The sequence below is a fragment of the Ostrea edulis genome, chromosome 3, assembly GCF_947568905.1.
Source record: "Ostrea edulis chromosome 3, xbOstEdul1.1, whole genome shotgun sequence".
In the NCBI taxonomy this organism is placed as follows: Eukaryota; Metazoa; Mollusca; class Bivalvia; order Ostreida; family Ostreidae; genus Ostrea; species Ostrea edulis.
In genome coordinates, this window is record NC_079166.1 from 54040019 (window position 1) to 54065351 (window position 25333).

Consider the following 25333-nt stretch of genomic DNA (forward strand, 5'->3'; position numbering starts at 1 on the left):
GCTTTTACAAAAGCCTATTGGTATCATGTAAAAAAAAAAAAATTCACATTCCATTACCTCGTAATTACGAGATCTCGTAATTACGGGATAATTATCTCGAAATTACGAGAAAAGATCTCGTAATTACGAGAAAATATTGACATATAGCCGAGTTGAACAACTTATTGATAGTCTTGGACACGTTTGACACTATTTCCCTCTTTGTTGATTGGTCAGCAAATCGAAATGATCTTATTCAAAGTGTGTGTGACGGTACATATTGTCGTCCGGTGTTGCATGATTTAGGAACGCTAAATACATACCTATAATTCTCGTTCCGGGTTATCACTAACGTTCAAGTTAAGTTCTATAATATGTAAATGTAAATTTATTTTTATATACCAATAGGCTTTGGTATGCTTTTCTTCCCAAGTGTCTGTTATTTATTTATTTATCTTTACAGATTACTCTTGAAAGTTTTGGTATTAATAATACCATATCTTGGACAGAATTAAGCACCAAATACTGGATATAGGTCTATACTCCTCCTCCCCCTTCCCACCTCTTCAATTTAACGATATTCTAAAATGTGTACGTTCTTCGTAAAATCGAATAAACTAAACTTTGTTATTACAAGAGATATGATACAACCTTAAAACTCAGCCCATAATAAAGATTTTGATACCGTTAGCTTTACAATACCCTATTTATTACTTTTATTTTATCTGTTCAAATCTTAGGACCCCAACGGTAAGCACACATCCTACTTCCAGTAACTGCAAAAATGAAGGTCATTGATCCTTTAAACATGAATAAATTGATAATATCTGGTTATTCTAGTTTAAACAATGTTTTATTCAGAAATAAGTTGATATTCATGATTACAAACTATATATTATGTATTATAAAAGATAGCGAAACAAGTCAGAAGACTTTTATTAATCTCACTCTCACTCTCAACATGTTACAAGTGAGAGGTCAATGAAATTTCTAAGTATAATGTTTATATCACTGGAGAGAGAGAGAGAGAGAGAGAGAGAGAGAGAGAGAGAGAGAGAGCAGTGACGGATTTATAAAATTTTGAAGGGGAGGTTGTGATCCAAGTTTGTACTTTTTCTGCCCCAAAAGACCCTAAAATGACAAATAATATGACTAGATTTGTTGAACAAATTCATCCTATAGGGAGGGGGAGTTGCAACCCCCGTAATCCGCTCCTGGAAAGAGGGAGTACAGCACATGCAGTGTTATCCAAGATTTAAAGATAATTATATCGTTATTTATTTATTCCTTTGATTTATACCCATGTACATGCATTTTTGTCAAAAGATATGTTTTTGAAAAGTCATGAAGCATTATACAATAATTGCTGTTTTTGAGGTCAATACGATGATTTAGACACCTGAGGAGTACAATATTCACCGAGCCCGAAGGGCTGAATTATTGTTTTATTATATGATTAAATGATTAAAAAACCCTTCAAGATTGTTCTTTGCTTTAATCATAAGTTTCAACGACCTATTTTTGGTCCTATGTGGAAAAAATAATTCCTTATGTTCACCTGGAAGGTCTATTTTTGGTCCTATGTGGAAATAATAATTCCTTCTGTTCACCTGGAAGGTCACGTGCAGGTAAATATAACGTAGTATGATTTCTACATTGTTGGATCTCAGCCAATTAGAGAGCGCAAGATCGCGACTACTTTTTCCGTCTTGGTTTTAAATTTTACTTTCCCCTTTCAAAGTCTCGCGAGACCCAAAGTATACGAGAATTTGGGCATGTTCGTAAATAATACCAGTTCTGAAACACACCAAAAACATGCAATGGGATTTAATAAAAACTTGGTTTGTTTACAGGTACCACTCTGGATAAATCGAATGCAGGCCAAGAATGATATACGTTAATAATAGAGAGATTAAATTCAACACAAGTAAGTTTCCATTTTGTTATCTAAATGTTAAATTTTATACAGAACCGAGTTATGCACCAGATGTATATTCTTAGTATTTGACATTCATTTACGTTGTGGTATTTAGAAAAAGTATTTCAAAATTTTCTTTCCAAGATCCACAAAGGTAAGAATATATCAAATTAATATGGAAGTCAAATAGGAGTTTAAAGTTGTGCGAATTAATATACAAAAGTCGCACCTACCTATGCAACATTAACCCTATGTTATCTAGAACATAAGTTACATGATCAACTATGTACGTTGTGGGGGGCAGAATTTGCAAATAATATACAGTCTAAATGGAAGAGATATTTAGATGATTGTTTTATCTTGTGGGATGATGATGTCGATAAGTTATCGGAGTTTTACGATCTACTAAACCAAATGAACTCGAATATCAAATTCACGATGGAAACAGATGATACGCAAATGCCATTTCTTGACGTTCTTATATTAAAAGAAAATACCAGCTTAAATACGGATATTTATTAATTAAAGAATCCGCCTGATAGATAAAACCAAAAAACTGGCTGTAATAACAGTCCATGACTCATTGCAGTGAATAACAGACACAAGCAACGTTTACCAATTTATTCATATAACAGCAATGACACATTCGGGATATACTGAAATGGACAATATCGGCCGCATGTGAAAATTTTGTGGGGTAACTGGGGAGTCGCCCAGTGAGCCAGTTTAACTTAACTTGTAAGGGGTACACTGGGTGGCCCGAGTAAAACATTCAGTGCCCAGACCTGAACGGACGCCAGCGTTCTAAGGAGGTAAGCGAGACCCGCCCTTCTCACCCTGTCTCCTGCAGTGCTACCTGTTATGTACATTATCATGTTGGACATAAGCCCCAAACATGCATCAGACTGTAGCATCCCCTCACTGAAGTGAGGTGGATGTGGGCCCAACCGTCCCCGGTGGTGGCCCCACTATTAGTTTACTTGTTCTAACTTGTACGACTTTTAGTACTGTAAATTGCAATCTGATTAAAACCAGATCCTGAGATCCGCTCACTTAGATCGCTACACTAGGATCTGACGTAACCCCATATAGGGTCACGTCCGCATGACCTTTCGTTAAACCAATGAAATTCACCCTGTCGATTTATACCAACGATAATTTTTCTCCCATGAACCTTTGCGTCATTTACGTTAGAGATGCAAAAAAAAAAAAAATGACAGACGACTGCACACCTGTCAAAACATGCGATTTAAACAACGTCTGTATTCTCTGCGGGTTTTCTTTCATTCAAACGCTAAAAAATCCCAATGGAGTTCACAATTCAAGGAAAATGGCTTCGATTGTTTGGTTTGAAAGAAAACATATCACAGCTAGATGCGACGTCACAATGCACCGTTTACGTCGACTGGCGTTATATTCCTCGCGTTATTTAAGTAGACCATCTTGAAAACTATTCAATTCGTACCCGTCCCTATTCATACATAAATCTGAATTCACAATTAATTTAATTTGGGTATATTTCATATCGTACGTTTTGTTGTTTGAATGAACGGAATAGATTAGGCATTATTGCGAAAGTTTAAAATTCGTTATGCGAGAATATACAACTTTACAGTGTGGAATAAACTTCGTGGGAGACAGATTGCAGCAATTTGTTTACGAATTGCCAGGAACCGCCTAAATAGCCATCATTGTCTGTATGGCGCAATCTGACTGGCTGATAGTTCTCATGAATATTCCAAGCGAAAGGTCATGCGGACATGACCCCCTATGGGGTTACGTCAGATCCTAGTGTAGCGATCTAAGTGAGCGGATCTCAGGATCTGGTTTTAATCAGATTGTGTAAATTGCCCCCTGCTTTAGAAGCAGGTGGGGGAAACAACCAGGTTTTGGAGCATAAACAGTCATCACATACCATTACCGACTCCCCAGTTCGGCCACAGACATTGGAACAATGTCCCCCACAAAAACTTGTAGGATTAAAAGCTGAGTGAAACTCAAAATACAATAAAGAATTACATGGATAAGAATAAGTCATTTGATCAAACCACAGTACTTGAAACTGGAGTTGCACAAAAATTACAGTAATCGCACAATCGGCAAACAGCAACAAGCACGAAATGATAAATTACTTGTGCGGCGGGTAAGAAAAACCTTGACATTTGAAGAAAAAGAAAAAAGAAATTCCAAGGCCGCTTGATATTGTTGAGAAATAATTGATTTCCCAAGACCGACATACAGACGAGTGCCATCTGTTCGGAACAACTCAATCTCAGTAGCCTTGATGACATGGTTGTGTCCAATGTACAAACCTCTAACCTGGTTAGCCATGAATTTTTATCATGCAGCTATGGGCAACATGCCAATATCTTCTAGGTACTGAAAACGTGTCGTGGGAGTGCCATCCGCATGAAAAGAGCAATATATAAGTAATGGGAGGGGGGCTATAAATATGCCTTAATTAGTAGTGTTGGGCAGATAATTTGACAACCTAGGGGTTTGCCGGTTTGGATGGTCTTGGACCTATGTGAAAATACCAACGCTTGACCTCGCTGGTTTTGAGAATCTTGTGGATTCGACGATGACAAAACTCACTGACTGCGCAAACCGTAAAAATGCCAATGAAAAGGCTGCTGAAAAAATAAGACATGATTAAAAAAAAAAAGGCGAGCGACATACTGATGTTAAAACACGAAAGATTTTAACAAATAATTGGTAAGATATAGGAAGTCTTGATATATTGAGACACCTATAACCCGCTTGACACCTTCTAGGGATGAGAGAAATTTGATTGGTTGTTTATGTACATCAACCAGAATTCGCTGTGAATTTTGCCCCAAGACATAGCAGGATTGGAGGCCTTACGGAGTCGGAATTGGTCGTCATACTTTTGCCAATTTTGTGAACGATTAGCTGCAAGCCTTATATCTCGCATGTACTTAAGCATTTCTTGGGCCGTTTGACTATGTTGAAGTACAATGCTCATGTAAATCATGAAGGTTGATGTCCACTTTTCTATGTTCAAAAAGGAGTTAAGTTGGCGCTTGACTACGTATAGCTTGCCATTGACAAGTTGTAAATCCCCGTGGGACTCAAATTGCTCCAATTCCGTAGCAGATTTGAGTAGGACAGACAGATCAATAAATCCCCCCTCCCATATTTTTTGCTTGAGTTTAAGCGGGACATGACTGCCGATATCATCGTATGTAGATGTAAATTGACAAGGTAAAGCCAAGGGTAAATATGACGCTTGGTTCAACAAAAAATTGCAAGACTCACCCGGGTTATCCGGTGTATTATCGATTGGGAATCGAGGGACCTCCTCAGGGGGTTGTGCCTGCCCTTCTGCAGGGGCTAGTCGATCCGTCCAAGGTGTGGTCGTGTGATTTGGACTTCGTTCCCGGAGTTGAGCTGTTGTCCGACGATTACGTTTCATCCCGACCCCCCTGGCCGGGGATTTCTGGGTCGCTGCTCGTTTTTAGGTGGCATTCCTAATGCAGGAAAAAATTGTCAAAAAGCTATGTGTAGGGAATAAATCCAAAAAAGGGGAGAAAAAACTTCGGCCACGTGCTTGGTTTCCGCCTCAAATACAAGAATCACGTTGCTGCTTCGGTTGGAAAAAGTGTAATGAATGGGTTCGATCACAGGGAGTACCGAGTGTGACGTAGTGCATACAAATTAACTTGTACCATCTAGCCGCTAAAGTCACGTAGACCCGACCTACAGGGTGTATCAAAATTAATATGGACTATTTGATATAAACTCAAATAATCTCGATTATAAGCCCACAGATACCCACCAATACCTGTATTTCGGATCGTGCCATCCCCACCATACTAAAACAGCTTAACCATATAATCTCGCAAGAAGGATTTGTACCATTGTCAGCAATATCGATACGAGGGATATCCGCTTGGAGGAATTAAAATTGTATTTATTAAGCCAAAAATACCCAGAACAACTTGTAGACGATGGAATAATGAAGGCTAAGGAGTGCGATAGGATACAGCTACTTTCAAACACACGATGTGCTAATGACGGAGAAATAATACCATTTGTACACACTTATAATCCGAGAAATCAAAACATCAATTCAATTGTTTATGAATTAAACAAGCTACTTGGGGAAGATGAACAAACAAAAGGCATATACAAGAACTGTCGTTTTATTAGCAGTAAACGCCAGCCCAAAAGTCTTAAGAGAATACTTTGTTCCTCCCAATTAGATGACCGTACTTATACAATGTCAAAGAGTACTCACCCTCGATGCGGTACATGTGACTACATTACAGAAGGGACCAGTTATAATTTTAACGGACGAGAATTTAAAGTTAATGCTAACATGTCATGCGATACAAAGGATGTCATATACGCCATCACATGTCCTGGATGCAAGGAATATTACATTGGTGAAACTGGCAACACTCTCCGTGCCCGTGTACGTGTACATAAGCAGCACATCAGTACACCTGAATACAGACAAATCCAGTTAAGTGCACACCTGGAAACGTGTGGTAAAAAACGATTTAACATTTTCCCATTTTATAAACTCAGATGTGCCAGTGCTATTCAGAGATGGGAAAAAGAATAACATTTCATTGGTATTCTAAAGCCAAAACTTTTAATAGTCTTTTATAATTGCCTATGATTTTCCCGTACTTTTTCCAGATCATTGTTTTACATTATCCATGACGTCACAATATAGACATTTAACGTTCCGCTTACTTTGACGTCATAATCACTGTTACTATGATACTGCTATGTATACATTTTTGTAAAGCTTCTGAAGATGTAATGAAAGCGCTAAAGCTTTACGGAGGATTTCTGTATTTTCTTTTCATATTTTTTAAATATATATATATATATATATATAGGGTGAATAATTCGTCCTCCAAAAAGTGTGAAAAATACAAAAACATTTACCAACCATATTAATTTGATTTATTTCATTTTCATCATTATATTTATGGTGGCTCAATACACTTTGAACGAGTTTCTGATATCAATATTGAAAGATATGTTGGTATGTAATATGTAAATATGTCAAAAAGGCAAGAATATACAATTTCGGATTAATATGTGTAAATCATGATTTTCAAAAATGTATTCCAATAAAAATGAACAATAGGCTCTGGTGGATTTGAACACGAGATCTGCGGGCCAGTATCCCTATACTTTATCCACTGGGCTGAGATGATTGACAAACAAATCGATCAATACATATAATTGCACGCAAAAACATTTGAATTAACATCTTGTGACGTCGTGTCATAAACAGTTTAAGGCTTGGTGTTATGAACCACCTTAGCAATAAACAAAACAATTGAAATTGTTTAAATTTCCTTTCGTTGTACATTGAAAATCTTATTGTTGATAAAAGAGTCAGTCAGTCAAGTGCAGTTTTTAAATTTCAAGTATTATATATTTCAACTAAAGGTGCGATACATTCCCCTCAAAATGTTGGCTGTATCCAAAGCATAAATAAACATGAGCTGGTATTGAATTGTATGCAGTTTAATGTTGGATGAATGCCGTTGATCGATCAGATAGTCAAAAATTATATGCTTACTACAAGTCTACACCCAGACACATGTACATGTAGCTTTGTTATCATTCAACATATCTATTGACAATGACAGTCAAAAGTATAATTTTATTTATTTTTAAAAGAATAAAGGCTGTAACAAACACGTTCACTTCCTAAGATTTGTGCCCTCTGTAACTGTAGAGGTAAATATGTTGAACTGTTGGGATTTATTGTGACTGTAAATAGGAACTGAATAGAAATTCTTTTATTTATGAAAACAATAGAGAACATAATTTTGGAAATTGTATGCAAATACTTTACAGAAATTCTTTGATAATCTGTAGCTTTCCTTTGAAAGATACGAATATCCATGCATATAACATTCGCTTTCAAGGTAACTGTAATAAAATTTTACGATCATTGTATCTTGTTAAAATAATATTCAATGTATACAAGTATCGTTAAAGTGCAAAACTGAATGGGGCTTAATGACGGGCAATGATCGTATCCAAAACACACCAAAAACATGCAATGGGATTTAATAAAAACTTGGTTTGTTTACAGGTACCACTCTGGATAAATCGAATGCAGGCCAAGAATGATATACGTTAATAATAGAGAGATTAAATTCAACACAAGTAAGTTTCCATTTTGTTATCTAAATGTTAAATTTTATACAGAACCGAGTTATGCACCAGATGTATATTCTTAGTATTTGACATTCATTTACGTTGTGGTATTTAGAAAAAGTATTTCAAAATTTTCTTTCCAAGATCCACAAAGGTAAGAATATATCAAATTAATATGGAAGTCAAATAGGAGTTTAAAGTTGTGCGAATTAATATTTAGGAACATCCTTTAAAATTGTGCAAGCATCTTCATGTAGTGTTTGTTTGATTTTGTTGCCACCATGACATAATGGGTCTGTATGGGGTCATAGAAGGTGTTTTAAAAAGTTTTCCATCGGATTATTTTAAGGAAAATGATTTTCTTTGAAAATGTTTTCACGATCACCTAGGTTGCCAAGTTTTTTTTTAAAGATTAATTATCATAGTATCAATAATCCCCAGTAGGTTTACTTTGTTCACGTCCGAACTGCTGAACCATTTTTACGTATGTGAAGAAAATACTGCAATATATTCTCTTCGAAAGGAGTTTAAAGCATGTACATATTTAAATAAGAAAAGCGAACAGTAACAAATCTCTTACCTCGATGCTCAGGAGGAGCATGCATCCCCTGTTGACCAGTTACACTCATCTTGCGCCCTTTATCTTGGCCAGATAACGGAGTAATCCGTAGCCAAAATCAGTTTGTAAAGAAGGGCCTGACAATTGGTAAATGTATGAAACACACCAGATACCATTCAACCTAATCACAGTTTATAGTTGCAAATAACACCATTATAATAACTATAAACAGTTGAAAACCCTATAACATCAACTTATTTATCAGTAGCCTGTCTCGTACCCTGTAACATCAACTTATTTATCAGTAGCCTGTCTCGTACCCTATAACATCAACTTATTTATCAGTAGCCTGTCTCGTTTTACAAATTCATCAAACATAAAGCATGTTCTCACGTATTGAATCAATTGAAAAAATAAACTTCATATGATGGAAATGGTGAAATTTACAGTAGCTGTATGAAGCTGACTTGTTAGTTTGTATTGTGTAAAACATTTATGAAACAGATGGGGAAAATTCTGTCGTGTTTTATTCCGAGTTCACTGGGGCATACTAACATCGATTCGACATATGAATAAATGTACATCACTCTCATCCATTGATGATACATGCATTAGTATATGAATACTTTTCGTAAAATGAGTAGCAAGTCATAATACATTCAAGGAAGATTTTTTTCTTTCCTTTTTGAAATAACTTGTTTGTGTCTGTGAATAGAATTGGTTATGCTAGTGTATGAATATTACAGGATCTCGGTGACTTCAATCATACAAACCAGCTGGTGGATCAAATATACATTGTAGTTTCCTTACTTCCCTCAGTCCATGTTTCAGTTTGTTTGTCAAATTACAACTGATTGTGAAATAATGAGAGTAATACATCTAGATTATTGAAAATCGTGCAAAGGTGTATGTTTCTTTATATGTTGAAAATCGTTAATCATTATCGCTCTGATTCGCGTTTTAATTTCCTTATCACAAATTTGTAAACAGAATGTATTACAATATTAGTCATGAACAAATGCACTTAATGCCTCAACTCTGTAATTGTTTTCAATTATAAACCTTCAAGAAATACCTAAAAATTAATTTTCTAGTACAAGGTGAAAGGTGTATCTATGAATTACACAGCACAGCAATACACGTCCAGTATCATCAACGTATATAGACCAAAATACTCTTAGCATTAAGCGAAATAATTTGGATCGTATTTAAATCAAATTGAAAAGAAACACTAGAATAAGTGTGTGTTTCTTAACAAAACTTAGATATACTATATACATATAGCTATTCATGTACTGGTACAATACGCATGACATAGTTGTAGAAGGATATTCATTAGAGAAAAACATAATTGAGAATGCTTTAGATTGTAATGCTATTCTATTCATCTACTCGAATTGTAGACAAGTAATAGCACATCTCGTCACCGCTTTACAATGATCACCTCAGATAACATACTTTGTTAAAATCTTATATAAATACAAACACATCATACATGTAAGACTTTATCATATAAGTGTCACATGCACATCCCTGATGTCCCTTCTATTTCCGAACAAAAAACTTTAGCGGAATAGTTTAGACATCGGACTTCAAAATGTGTGTAAAAATGCCCAGGTGTGGATGTGGACATCGCTTACCTTCCGCAGACTCGGGGGCAGAGGATGAGAACAGTGACGACGAAAATATGCCATCTTGGATAAAATTTTGGGAACAAGAAGATAGAAAATTCGTTTCAACGAGGGCCTCCAAACTTGTAGAGGATAAATTACGAAATTGTAACAGGGTTATCATACTGGGAGAGACTGGATGTGGTAAATCTGCCATTGCTCTAAACATAGCATTAAAGTATAGGTCTCGGAAGTGGAAAGTTGTGATGGTGAAGAATATCAGAGACTGCTCCTGTGAAAGAAAACTCTGTTTTTTTCATTATCAACGATCCGATAGGAAAAACTGTATTGGACGAAAAATCTTGTAGACAATGGTACTTGCAGAAGAATTTGCTGAACCGTTATTTTTCGACAAAAAGGCAGAATGAAAAAAAGGTCAAAACTCCAAAAGTTATTGTGACTTGTAGGTCGAGTCTTGCTGATGAAGACGTCAGTTACTATTTCAAGCAATTTTCTCTGATCAATATGGATGAAAGGGGCTTTGAATTGGCTAAAGAGGAAAAAGAAAAGATATTAAAGAAGCATACAGATTGTTCACAATGTACCGATGCCGATGTCGATGAACTACTGAAAACTGAGAAATCATTTCCTTTAATATCTGAACTGCTTTCTGCCAGTAAAACATTTGAAGGAAATATACTTGCGTTTTACAGAGAACCTTTTGTAGAAATCAAAAAAGAAATTCTATCTTTAAAAGACATTTCTAAAGAACAGTGTATGTGTTTGTTTATACTAAACGTGTGCGGAAATCGATTAACAAAGGAAAACTTTGAAGAGAAAGAAGATGACTACAAGCATATTGAGAGTATTCACGATGACAGAGAGAATGGGGTAGTCAATAATGACCGAAAAAGTGAAAAGGGAAACAATGAGAAAGACATTGAGAAGTCCAACGACTGCAACGGGGAAAGAATAGACAATTATAAAAATGACAACAAAAATGATAACGAGGATGGCAAGAACAATAATGATAACTATGAACTCGATAAACAGATGATAAATGACTTATTGAAAGCTTTCAAGCTTCCTGAAAGCACATCCAAAAGAACTCTCTTCGAAAGTTTAAATCAGTTTAGAGGTCATTACTTCGTGAAACGAATTAAAGATATTTTTCAAATCACAAATGGTTCTTTTCTGCGAGCATTGACTCATATATTTTGTACAAGCTTTCCAGCGCAATTCTTAAAATACTGCCCAAGTAATTTTTTTCGTACTTTGACAACATCAACTGCACAGTCGGATATCATTCCAAAAGTCCAATTACAAGATAATTATATCAATTTATTTGTGGATATAATTCAGGAAGATATAAAGACTGGCACATTTTTGGATGTTTTTCTGAGTCCTTGGATCCGGGATAAAAGCGTCTTGACCAATCTGCTTTTGCGATTCGAATCAATGCCATATGAAAAGATGATTGAGTTGACTCTCAACTCCAAATTAAATGCTCATCTGAAGATTGCAAAGCCCAAGGTACGAAAACAAATGACTGGCTTTTCTCGACTGGATTTGATTGGACTAAGTAAGGAAGTATCTCCAATAATTCTGTCACTTGTATTAAACCTGGATGACCTTTATCACGCCATGTTCACTTTGATAAGAAATAATGCAAATGGATCTAAATACTTGAATAATGCCCCTCTAATGAGTGCATGTTGTGTCAACGGACGAGAAGATCTTGCTAGGCTAGTTTTAGATATTGCAAATGACAGAAAAAGATGCTGGAGTAAACGAGAAAATATCTACCCCATGCACATTGCTGCCAACTTCCTCAACACTGACATTTTAGACCTTGCTTTAGTTGGAGAGCATGATGTGAACATGACTACACGAACCATGGAATCACCTTTTTTCTTGGCAGCAGCAGCCGGAAAATACGCCCTCCAAAATATCCCCTGGACTCTCAAGCAAGAATTGAGCAACTCCACTAAAACTTACGATGAATTGGTCGAGGAGAACCGTTTAAAGATCCTTACTCTTCTTTGGCAGAGAGGTGCAGATGTAAATATTCATCCAGATAAATCATCGTCTGCCCTTGCATATGCCTGTCAAAAAGGAGATATAGATACAATCCAGTTTATGATTAAGAGTGGTGCGAGTGTGAAAGAAACTAATGATGAAAACTTTGGCGCACTACATTTTGCTTCAGAAGTAGGAAATATTGAAATTGTTCAGCTGTTGTTGTGCAGTGGTGCAGATATCAATATCTGTACCTCAAAGGGTTTGACGCCGTTATATCTAGCATCATTCAATGGACATGCTGATGTAGTGGATATGTTTCTTTCTAAAGGAACCACCCAAGTATTGAAGGATAAATCAGAATGTAATCCATTCTTCGTAGCCTGCAAGCATGGTCATGAAAGGATTGTCGAAATGTTTTTAGAATATGATCCGTTCGTGCATTGCAAATTGCCTGATAACACTTCAGCTTTATTGGCGGCTGTTGATAATGGACACAAGGAAATTGTTGAATTGCTTCTAAAAAAAATGGCGCTGATGCAAATATTGTTCAAAACAATAGTAAAATAAGCCCTTTATATTCTGCTTCCGGTTCTGGATATGATGGTATTTTGGAATTATTACTAAAACCCAGTGAGAGTGTCGACATGGAAACGATGAATGCGAATATTCCATTGGATATTGCATCACAAAATGGTCACCATTCTATCGTTCAGACATTACTTGAAAATGGAGCAAATGTCAATCACTACACTTTAGAAAGGAAATCTCCATTGTTCCATGCAACTGAGAATGGTCATTATGATATAGTGATGTTTCTATTGCAAAAGAAAGCAGAACTGAATTCCTGCACAAACAAAGGAAGAAATCCATTGATGCAAGCTTCATCTTGTGGATATGAAAATATAGTTCGCGAACTTCTGAGTCATGGAGCTAATGTAAATGAAGCTGATGTCGAGGGAAGTACAGCACTTTATTTGGCCTCCGAAAATGGCCACATTGATATTGCAAAAGTGTTGTTGGCAAACAAAGCAGATGCTAGTCTGTGCAATGACGTTGGACTTACCCCACTGTATATTGCATCTCGATTTGGACATCATATAATTGTTCAAGAACTTTTGCAAAAGGATACCAAAATTTGTGGTACGTCCTCGAAAAACCCCCTACTAGCAGCGTCGTATTTTGGACATTACAAAACTGTTGACATTCTTTTGCAAAACAGGGCAAATGTTAACGTACAAAATGACGACGGAGATACTCCTTTGATAACCGCGTCCAGAAAGGGATGGTGTGAAATCGTGAAAATTCTTCTGAAGTTTGAAGCTGATGTCAATCTTTATAATGAAGATGATGAAAATGCTTTACACTGCGCTTGTTTTATGGGTCATACAGACATTGTTAAGATATTACTCGATCATGGTATGGATATCGATGGTCATGACGAATACACACCATTGCAGCAAGCTTTATTTGGGGAGCGTATGACTACTGCTTTGTTTCTGTTAGATCATGTCGCAAATGCGAACATTGTCACCTATGGTACAAGTGCTCTTTATTTGGCATGTGATGCCGGATTCAAGGAACTGATGAATATTCTTTTGGAACTAAATGCAGACGTCAATCCAAAGAACCCTGATAATTCCCCTGCAGATTCTCCTCTTTTGGCTGCCATCAGAAATGGATCTTTTTACATTACAAAAGAACTTTTACGTCATGGGGCCAATATCATAAAAACGAACAGACATGGCGGCCAAAGTTTGTTAGCGATGGCTGTTGAGAACCAAAATCTTGGGATAGTGAAGTTACTCATTGAATATGGCGCTAATGTCAACGAACAAGATGAATATGGAACCACAGCTCTGCATGCAAGCGTTTATTATACAGACACTCTAGATTTCATGACAATATTATTGAACAACAATGCCAATACGAATGTCAGGAACTATATTGGAACAACTCCATTAATGATGGCACTGCACAAAAATCCTGAGACGAAGGAACGAGTGCAGGCTCTCCTTACTCACGGAGCTGACATTAATGCCCGTGATAACTTTGGGTGTTTACCACTACACTCTGCTTGTAAATGGCCCGATGAACATGATGTTATTCCATATCTACTAAATAATGGCGCTGACATAAATGCTCAGGATGAAAATGGAGAAACTGCACTTTATGTGACATCCTTTTATGGCTTTCTTGAGAATGTGAAAACACTTGTTCGATACGGAGCAGACATTAACCTTCACACGAGCGTTGGTCTCAGTCCACTTGATATTTCCATGCAAAACGGATATACAGATATCGAAAAATTTCTCAAACAAAATATGAACGAAGAGAAGAATAAAAGGGAAAAGAAAATATCTTCCAAATTGGAAAACAACAGTGTTTCTGTTTCACAAAGAGAGGTTGTTTTGGTTAGACAGAATGCTTTAGCGCCAGTTCTTGGAAGGAGAAACAACTCTATGAAACTTCAGAAGACATGGCAGCAAAGAAATTTTTAGTGCACTTCTGTCGTCTTCAATTTTTTATATCGAACATTGAATTGATTTAATGGTATTCTATGTCCATCTTGAAAAACCTGCACAATCATTGATTGGTTTAAAAGAGACGCCAGAATACATTAGACTGGTTCATAAGTGAATAATTTTTTAATTCATAACATATAGTGTTTATGAATTGTTTTATAAATTTATATTTTGTATAGATTCTTTCTCACAATATTATACTACATATGAATGATACCGTTTTTGAAAATTTTTCTCTCAACAGGGGATAATTATGTCGCAATTTCTATGGTCTTTATACAGATCTAGTTCGTCAATACAGCCTATCTTCGGGTCAAATGCTGTCTGACGTGTTTCATACCGATTGTGAGACCGTTCTTGGTACACTGATTAAATTAACTTTAATCATTAATTACGGATTATCCCGTTTGGGTGTGACCGGTCGACAGAGGATACTTACTCCTTCTAGGCACTTGATCCCACATCTGTTGTGTCCAGGGGCCCGTGTTTACCCAACTCTCTAATTTGAATTGTTTATAATTTCTTAATTTTGTATTCTTTATAAGAATTAAGAGATTTGTCACTGTTCGTTATCTTCACTTTTTCTTTAATCATATTTGGTTAGAGTTACAACTTTGGTTGGAAAAAATGCATTTGAATCAGAAACGTAATTGAAGCCCTAGACATTTCAAACAATATTCTATCGTGAAGCGATATGGACCGTATTATTATTTAAAGTATACAAATTACTTTAATGTAGCTAAATTAGTTTTTTATCCACTTTCCCATAACTACATGCTTGAAAACATTTGCATGAAAAAGAAAAAAGTGAGAAGATTATTCAAAAAGCAAATACAGTGGAAACCCATTCATTCATTTGCCACTCGACAAGATGTTAGGCACCTATAAATAGCCTCATGCACATGAGGGGAGTCCCAATATAAAGTATATAACTCAGACGAAACTATTCAAATCTAGGTTTGAAAGAGTGACTTACGACATGGTACTGTAGTAACAAAATACACAGGTTTACACAGGTAGAATCACCGATGATCCTCTGAAATGGACACGTGACTGTAACTGGACTCATCTTCTGAATTTGCAATTACAAATGGCCCTTTGACAGTTGTTTGTGAGCAGTGATTAAAACCTAAATAATTCTGGTTTTAAGATGTGGAATAATCTATGACATATGGAATATTATCATAAATACATATGTGCGCAAATTTAACAGTGTTTTTACAAAGTGGACAAAATTTGTCGAAATTCGGACCATACAACTTGAACTAAAACTGTACTCTTCTTCTATTTTTCGTATCCTTGTGTACGTTTCGGAATTTGCCAGTACATGCGGATATGTAATAGCCGTTATAACTGTGGCCAAATGGTGAAAGTGATGGGAAAAAGATAACAGATATCAAATAAATGAAATAAATCTATTTTCAAAAACAAGTATAAGTTAAAGTGAGACAATACACTAGTATGTTGTAGAACTATCAACATCCATGTAAAATAGATTAGAGCACTATTAAATGTTTTTATCACTTTAACCTCGATGTTCATCTGAAATATTTTCCTTAACATCATTTTCTCCTTAATATAGCCATGGACTTTTTCAGGCAGTTGCAAATGATGAAATATATATGTTCCAGATCCCTGGATGATCGTGATCACTTTGTACATATTTAATTCTGCCTGGCCTCGTGTTAACGACAATTCCTAATACATGTAACCGTTTACGCGGTCCACTCATCCAAACAATGTTTTCTGCGCATTTAGTGAAAATAATTCAATACTGGAAGGAAAACGGTGAAATGACTGCAATATATACAGTAATTATTTTTTCTTCGAAAACTTTCCTCTCCTTGGAGTACAGTCTGTACTTTGATTAAATCTAGATATCCACTTGAGTGAGTTTTGACTCAATTCTTCACGATGTATTCATTATAACAACTAGATGAAAATCACAACCTAACAATATTGCATAGAGGAAGGAGTTTTTTAATGCACGTGAATTGAATGAACGCTATCTTTATTTCAAATGAATTGAAGAACAAATTTTGAATAATTGCGTGCATTAGGCCTAATTATGTTATATTGATTGATATCATATGGAAGTCACTTGGGGCTACAAATTAAACGTTCCTTGTGTAATATAAATGATCTCTTTCCGTATTGAAAATTAGATAATGATTTTGCGAATGCAATTGTAATCCGTCATGCCATTAAATGACCAACGGTCGTTCAAATTTCAAAATTTAGACTCAGTATTGCGAATGTATTTATGATGGTAGTTTTTATCCAATGCTACAATTTAAGAGCAAGATTATGAATACACATCGTTTCTTCTCGTCAAACGCGATAATCGAAATCGAAAACATAATGCACTATATGAATGCAGGGGCGGATACAAGAATTTTTGAAAGGGCGTTTCTACCTTAATTTTGGTTTTCAAACGGGGGGGGGGGGGGTTTCAACCCTCAAAATGCGTAATTTAAAAAAGAAAACTCCCCCTTTTTAAAGCTAAAACCGGAACTCTCCTATGGATCCGCAACATGTGAGATATTTACATATATTAAGTATCTCACAAGTGGTCATCTTAAAAGCTTACAGAAAGTAGAAATTAACTATTCAGAACGACTTGTGAGGGTGACCGATGGGGAAATAACATATTTTTTGATAATTATTGGTTCTGTATAAAAACAATTTCATTCTAGAATGAGGGTATGTACATAAGATATATACAAGCTATCCACACTTCAAGTGCCTGTGGATAAATATGGGCCTAGTCAGAACTATCATAAGTATAACACAACATCTACACAATTTTTGTTGATCATGTTGAAAACTAATCGCAACTTCTCAGTTTGACGGAAAGGGCAGAGAATGTGTGATTGGTTGTATGATGTTGCCTCGCTTCGTTCTGGAAATTTCCATAAGGCTGATTCAAAACTGAAATCACGGATTAAAGCAACGAACAGGTATCTTCAACAATTATCAAAACTTCTATCTTCTAAAAGATCAAAATCAAGCATCGATAAACAACGAAGAGAAAAGAAAACTCGCTTGGATCCGCCACTTTACTCTCATTTTTGCTATTTCGGGGTAGTTTGCAAAAGTAGGTTTTTAATAAATTTTACGAACCAATTTACTAACCAATTTACTAACCAATTAAAATTTTATTATAGTTTACAGACTTCATCTCACATATGAAACAATATTATGTAACTGTGGAGTAAGCGTTTCGGAGTACATTGGCAAAATGTGTTAATTCAGAAGTATAAATACATGTGTGTTTTAATGACTGACATTTTCTCAGATTGTAAGTTATGGATCCGAGGTCTTCTTTTTTGATTAATGCAATCATTTCATTCCCAAAGGAAATGAACAAATCGATGCGATATTGATCTTTATCGGGAGCTAATTATATAATCATTATATATATATATATATATAGAGAGAGAGAGAGAGAGAGAGAGAGAGAGAGAGAGAGAGAGAGAGAGGTTCATTGTGTATTTTGCGAGGTTTTTCCTATACGTAATATTCTGTCTTTTTTAAGTATCTCTGGACGAATTTTAAAATAGAGTTGTAGCGCAATATACATGTATATAAAGCAGTGTTCAACAAAGAATAATGTACTCTGGGTTTTTTTTAATTCGTGTTGCTTCCTCTAAGCATTAAGCATCGCTTGTTAATGCATATTATCTATAAAATATATACGGTACCCATTCTTAACCGTTTCTATCATTCGTAATGCCATAACAATAGCATAATGAATGTTAAGCATAACTAAGTAGTTACCGGACACTCTTTCGTCTCCACTGTAACGTGGTAACTAATCTGTAACGTACATAATCACTTACCAATCATTGAAAACAAACTCTCAATTCACACTATATATAAAGTCCGATAGATTAAGTTTAAGCTGGGTTAATACCACTAGTATATAACGATCTTTGTACAGCGCACGTATTACGACACATAGCACTGCTAATAACATCTTAACCTTTTTCTGTAAAAGTTCCTTTCAATATGATATCATTTCTCCTAGGCAGACTTCTTCACAAGTAAACATCATCAGCATTTTTTTTCTGAGATCTCCAGATAACGTTGCACACACTGCACTATTGATAACGTTTATTATGACCCGGGATAGGTTTATAGTATTTTTAATTTTGTGCATGTCTTTTTTTATTTTGTAAAATATTCTAAGGAGTGGGTTTTTTTGTTTGTGAGGTTTTTTTTTTGGGGGGGGGGGGTTGTTTGTTTGTTTGGTTTTGTTTTGTTTTGTTTTTTTTGGTTTTGTTGTTGTTGTTGTTGTTTTTTTCCTTCACAGCCAGTAGGTGCTCTCAGGTAGAAGGGGACAGTTTCGCACTAAAACTATAGGCCCGATCAACTTCCTTATACGAAGGAAATGCACCATATTTAAAGTAATATTACAAATGTGTAAAAATGTATAGAATAATCTTAGGATACATGTCAAATGTAGCTGAGTGCTTAATGAAAATGTTGATATGCAACATGTAGGTGTCACCATGATTCCTATATATATATATGGGTGTAAATACGAAACCAAGACCGTGTCTAAATCCCCTCGCTCAGTACCGTGATGGTATGTGGGTGGTGCGGATTAGCTCAAATGAGAGAAAATCAAAGCGAGAAAGAGGTACCTGCTCAGAACATGTTTAGTGCACCAGCGCCAGTATGTATAAATTACATGTAATTTAGGATCATGATTTATTAACTATACCAATATGAATTACAACTATTGACATAAAAGGGAACTATGATTTTTCATTATTCTGTCATAATCTGACTTTCATGTATACCTCCTACCCACCATTCTCTATCCAGAGTTCCGTGTGCTACTCGCATTATACGGTGTGAGTGAAACTCGTACAACACGCCCTCTGGTGAGAGAATGCCTACCCACATGTTTCAGAACCAAAACACTGACCCCTGGCACCTCACACAGTATCAGTAATATAGATACATCGTTCATCATGCACTGTGCACTAGACAGTAGTATCAGGGCTCATTGTGGAGTGTTTTGAGGGTTGGGAAAAAGATCAGTGTATTTATTATCTGCATCCTACATACGTCGCTATCTTGCATACACGTGGGTCAGGGTGGGAGTAAAGATTTTTCACACGTGACAACCTTTGCATCTTCATCTATATTTGCAACTCGGACCTCGTCAGCTGCGGGGACTTATAGAAATCGCGAAATGGCATTGTACACTGATATATATACAATAACGTAAATAATCATAGTAACTATAGTATTATATATTATTACTACAGTAACTTGATCCGAAGAGTCGGATCACGTCGAGTTGACAGGCGCGGATCATCAGATCACACGAGACGCTAGTAGTAATGATAAATTTATTATATACCCCCTTGTGCATTTTAAATCCACATTTATAAGATAATTAATGTAATCCAAATTATAAAAAACACAGACATACCATGAAATTATGTTTTGTATACGCAGGTTCGTTTGTGACGAGTTCAACATTTTCCACAAATAACGTTGCGTTGTTGCATTGTGACGTCATTGTGACGGCATCAGTTTCAGAGGATACTGATACGGAATCGGAAAACCGGATCACACGCTGTGAAATCCACAGTATCAGAGAACAATACATTGATGGGTATATAATAAATTGAATGATCGGGATGTACTGTAAGTGGGTGTGCCGACCTGTCTGAACTACGTGTCTGTATCAAACATACAAAGCTAAGGTTCACATGGACTTGGGGAGGAAATGGCATAGGCAACACATTGACGAGGAGAGATATTGAAACGAAATAAAGCTGAAAACCTCATGAAAACATGAAAAGACACAATTTTGAAAATGATGTCTACATTACTAATATCCGAGACGTAATGACGTCTACATTACTAGTATCCAAGACGTAATGACGTCTACATTACTAGTATCCGAGACGTAATAACGTCTACAATACTAGTCAATCGTAACTACTCGGCTATTTCCGTAACCGCAAATGAACTTAGTCTCGTGCAACCAGACGCTCTGCTTTTTCCGTAAATATCCGAAGAGCAGAGAGTCTGGTAAAGATACGCGATAACGTTTGTAACGTCAGATCGAGGCTTACCAAAATTTCGGTATTTAATTTGATTGGTTGATTCAACACACCTTCAAAATAACGACTACCGAAGAAATTTGTAATATATTGAATTTGCCGTTTAAGCTTAAGGATTTACAACTAGAGTGGTTATAAAAACTTTTGCAAAAGGAAAGGATTTATGCTGTTCTACCGACGGGAAATGGTAAAACCGTTTTATCAAAATTACTTTAGGAGGCAAAAGTGAAAGTACAATTTCCAGCTGACAAAGAGCGTAATTTCTTTTTATTGGACTTATAGTTATGATTTTCCCATTTGTATCACTAATGAAGGATCAACTAAATAGCGTCAAATTTCGGAATTGACTGTTTATGTCAGAGAGAATCCAACGGAAACTAAATTAGCGCTCCCTAGCGGTAACAGTTATTATCGCGTGTCTTTACCAGACTCTCTGCTCGTCGGAGATTTACGGAGACAGCCGAGTGTCTGGTTGAACGAGACTACAAATGAACCTCGTATGTGGATCGACGCCATCAGAGTTGGTTGCTACGTATACGTAAACGTAACTTTGACGCCACAGTCGTACGTTACACTATGAAACGTGAACTTTCAAAAGCATCTAAGATATTATACACATCTAAGGTATTGTACCACTATCAATTTCCACTTACATGTTATGTATTAGAGTGAATAAGACGTTAATGATACCAAAACTGAATCTCTGGTGAAAATATAAATAACATACTAGTCAGGGATTCGGTTCTGGCCTTTTAACACTCATCCACGGGCGCGCTTCCGGCGAAGAAATGCATCAATTTGATGCAATTCTTGCGCCGATCTACGTCCGCGTCTTCTTGCCGGTTACGGAAAATGACGAGCGCGTGATCCGATTGCATTATTAGTATCCGAGACGTAATGGTGTCTGCATTACTAGTATCCGAGACGTAATGGTGTCTGCATTACTAGTATCCGAGACGTAATGGCGTCTGCATTACTAGTATCCGAGACGTAATGACGTCTGCATTACTAGTATCCGAGACGTAATGGTGTCTACATTATTAGTATCCGAGACGTAATGGCGTCTACATTACTAGTATCCGAGACGTAGAAATTTACAGGGATGTTTAAGATTTTGAAGATATATGAAAATAATAGTTGTTTGCTTGTCAAGAATAAAGAATTTTAAAGAAGTTAACTTCTACTCCAATGCCCCCCCCCCCTCCACTTTGAAAAAAGGATGCTAGGTGTCTACATGTATTATTATTTTATTTTGGTTTAAATTTCAAAATAGTTGTGATCCTCCCCAACTCCCCAAGGTGGAGCTACATCTTTGAAAGCATCGCGTATATATCAAAATCTAAGCCGGGGTATTTTTTTTTATTTTTGATGGTATCCCACCTAGGCTATGATATCTCATTTGTGCAATGTACCCAACCTGTTCAATAGCTAAAATATTACATATAATGCAAGTAAAGTATCTACCGTGTTTACAGGAAATAATAATTGTGATGGAAAACATGCACTGGTGCGATAAAAGTTTATCAACTAGAACTGATGGTGGTTAAGTGGGAGGGAAAACGCTTTCACACTGATAACCTTTTATTTAATTATTATTTTCAGGTGAAACTTCAAGAATCACTTTGTGGCTAGGATTGACCAGGGAATAAATATACTTCCAGGTAAATTTAGAGATGCCTAGGTGTGGATGTGGCCACCGCTTTCCCTCTGTAGACTCAGACACAGAGGATGAGGACAGTGATGATGAATACGTGCCATCTTGGATGAAACTTTGGGAACAAAGAGAGAAAAAGTTCATTTCGACAAGAGCCTTCAAATTGGCAGAGAAAACATTACGAACTTTTAACAAAGTTATCATACAAGGAGAGACTGGATGTGGTAAATCCGCCATTGCTCTAAACATAGCATTAAAGTATAGGTCTCGGAAGTGGGAGGTTGTAATGGTGAAAAATATCAGAGACATTAAATCTGCTCCTGTGAAAAGAAAATCCGTTCTCTTCATTATCAACGATCCGATAGGAAAAACTGCATTGGACGAAAAATCATGTAGACGGTGGTACTTACAGAAGAATTTGCTGAACCGTTATTTTTCGACAAATGGGCAGAATGAAAAAAAGATCAAAACTCCAAAAGTTATTGTGACTTGCAGGTCGACTCTTACTGAGAAGATTCTTGAATGCTATTTCAGTAAATTCACTGTCATTGATATGGACGAAGAGGAGATTAAAATCTGTAAAGAAGAAAAAGAAAAAATTTTAAAGAAGCATATAGATTGTTCAAAACTTACTGAAAGTGATATCAATGAATTACTTAAAACTGAAAAAGCATTCCCCTTAATATCTGATATGGCGAATACCTGCAAAATTCTTGAAAGGGATTTACAAGCATTTTACAGAGAACCCTTTGAAGAAATAAAAAAGGAAATTTTGTCTTTGAAAGACAGTTCAAAAGAAAAGTTTTTATGTCTGTTTCTACTTACCTTGAGTGGAAATCGATTAACGAAAAGCAGTTTTGAAGAGGAAATACATGATTGTGATGACACAAATAGCATGTACGAGGAGAATAGGATAGTCAATGATGACAGAGAAAATGAAAAGAAAAACAATGAGAAAAATAAAGAGGCGTTTACTAACAACTATGATGGTGGTGACAACAAAGATGATGAAAATAAATATGTCAGCGTCAACAGCAATGATGAGGAAGATGAGGAGGAGGAGAAAGATGATGATGATGATGATGATGATGATGATGATGATGATGGTGACGATGACGACGACTACGACGACGACGATGATGATGATGATGATGATGATGACGACGATGATGATGATGATGACGATGATGATGATGATGATTATGATGATGATGAATGGCATGAAGAAATGATAGAGGACGTATTGGAAATTTTAAACTTTCCAGAAAACTTTTCTAAAAGAATTCTCTTCGAAAACTTTAAGTATCTCAGGGGTCACTACTTCGTGATGAGAGTGGGTAAAATTTTTCAAATTACAAACGATTCGTTTTTGCTGGCGTTGACTCATATATTTTGTACACATTTTCCAGAACTATTCTTGAAATACTGTCCAAGTAAATTCTTTCGTACTTTGACAACTTGCTCGATTGCAAAAGGGGGAATCTTTCCAAACGTTCAATTACAAGACGCATATATCAATTCATTTGTGGATAGAATTCTGGAAGATATAAAGAATGGCACATTTTTGGATGTTTTTCTGAGTCCTTGGATCCGGGATGTGAGAGTCTTGTCCAATCTGCAAATGCGATTCGAAGCAATCCCGTACGAAGATCTGATACGGGTGACTTTAACATCAAAACTAGATGCTGACCTTACAATTGCAAGCTCGGAAGTACGAAAAAAAATGACTGGCTTGTCTCGACTGGATTTCATTGCACTAAGTAAGGAAGTATCTCCAATAATTCTGTCACTTATATTAAACCTGAACGATCTTTTCCACACCATGTTCACATTGATCAGAAAGAAGGCCGAGAATGAAGACAGATCTGAATGCTTCAAGAATGTTCCTTTAATGTGCGCCTGTTGTGTCAATGGACGAGAAGATCTTGCCAGACTAGTCATAGATAATGTTGATGACAAACATACATGCTGGAGTAAACGAGAAAATATCTACCCTGTGCACATTGCTGCCAACTTCCTGAACACTGACGTCTTAGGTCTTCTTTTAGATGGGGAGTGTGATGTTAACATAACAACACAAAACAAAGAATCGCCTTTTTTCTTGGCATCAGCAGTCGAAAAGTGTCGAAAAGTACCATCTCCAAAATATCCACTGGACTAGTAGTCAGGCAGTGGGTCATTCCGCAAGAAAATACGAAGAGTTAGTGGAAGAAAACCGTTTAAAGACCCTTACTCTTCTTGAACAGAAAGGTGCAAATGTAAACAATCATCCTAGTGAATTACCTTCTGCCCTTGCTTTTTCTTGTCAAAGGGGATATGTCGATACAGTTCAGTTTATGATTAGGAATGGTGCGAATGTGAAAGAAACTGACGAAGAAAACCTTAATGCGCTACATTTTGCTTCAGAAGTAGGGAATATTGAAATTGTTCAATTGTTGCTGGAGAGTGGTGCAGATATAAATCTCAGTACCACAAGAGGCCCGATGCCGTTATATTTAGCATCCCTTAATGGACACGTTGATGTAGTAGAGATGTTTCTTTCTAAAGATAGCACCCAAGAACTAAAAGGGAGATTGATATACAATCCGTTCTCCGTAGCCTGCAAGCATGGCCATAAAAGGATCGTTGAAAGGCTTTTAGAATATGATAATCGTATATTATCTGATGACACTTCATCTTTGTCGACTGCTGTTGGTAATGGGCACAAGGAAATTGTTGAATTGCTTTTGAAAAATGGAGCTGATGCAAATATTTCTAAAAATGCAAGCAAGATAAGCCCTTTATATTCTGCTGCTGGTTCCGGATATGATGATATTCTTAAATT

The 25333-nt window shown here is 36.2% G+C and overlaps 3 protein-coding genes across 3 annotated transcripts; all 3 read left to right on the plus strand.

The window, feature by feature from the left end:
• Nucleotides 1–7964: 7964 nt before the first annotated feature.
• On the plus strand, nucleotides 7965–25333 carry LOC125676920 (uncharacterized). Its single transcript, XM_048914787.2, has 2 exons — nucleotides 7965–8062; nucleotides 22458–25333. Exon 2 carries the CDS (start codon nucleotides 22529–22531, stop codon nucleotides 24668–24670), a length of 2142 nt encoding a protein of 713 aa, XP_048770744.2. The 5' UTR covers nucleotides 7965–8062; nucleotides 22458–22528; the 3' UTR covers nucleotides 24671–25333.
• On the plus strand, nucleotides 10748–12811 carry LOC130053590 (uncharacterized). The gene has a single exon (XM_056160940.1). It carries the CDS (start codon nucleotides 10748–10750, stop codon nucleotides 12809–12811), a length of 2064 nt encoding a protein of 687 aa, XP_056016915.1.
• Nucleotides 12889–14742, plus strand: LOC130053591 (ankyrin-3-like). Its single transcript, XM_056160941.1, has one exon. The coding sequence runs from the start codon at nucleotides 12889–12891 to the stop codon at nucleotides 14740–14742; it is 1854 nt and encodes a 617-aa protein (XP_056016916.1).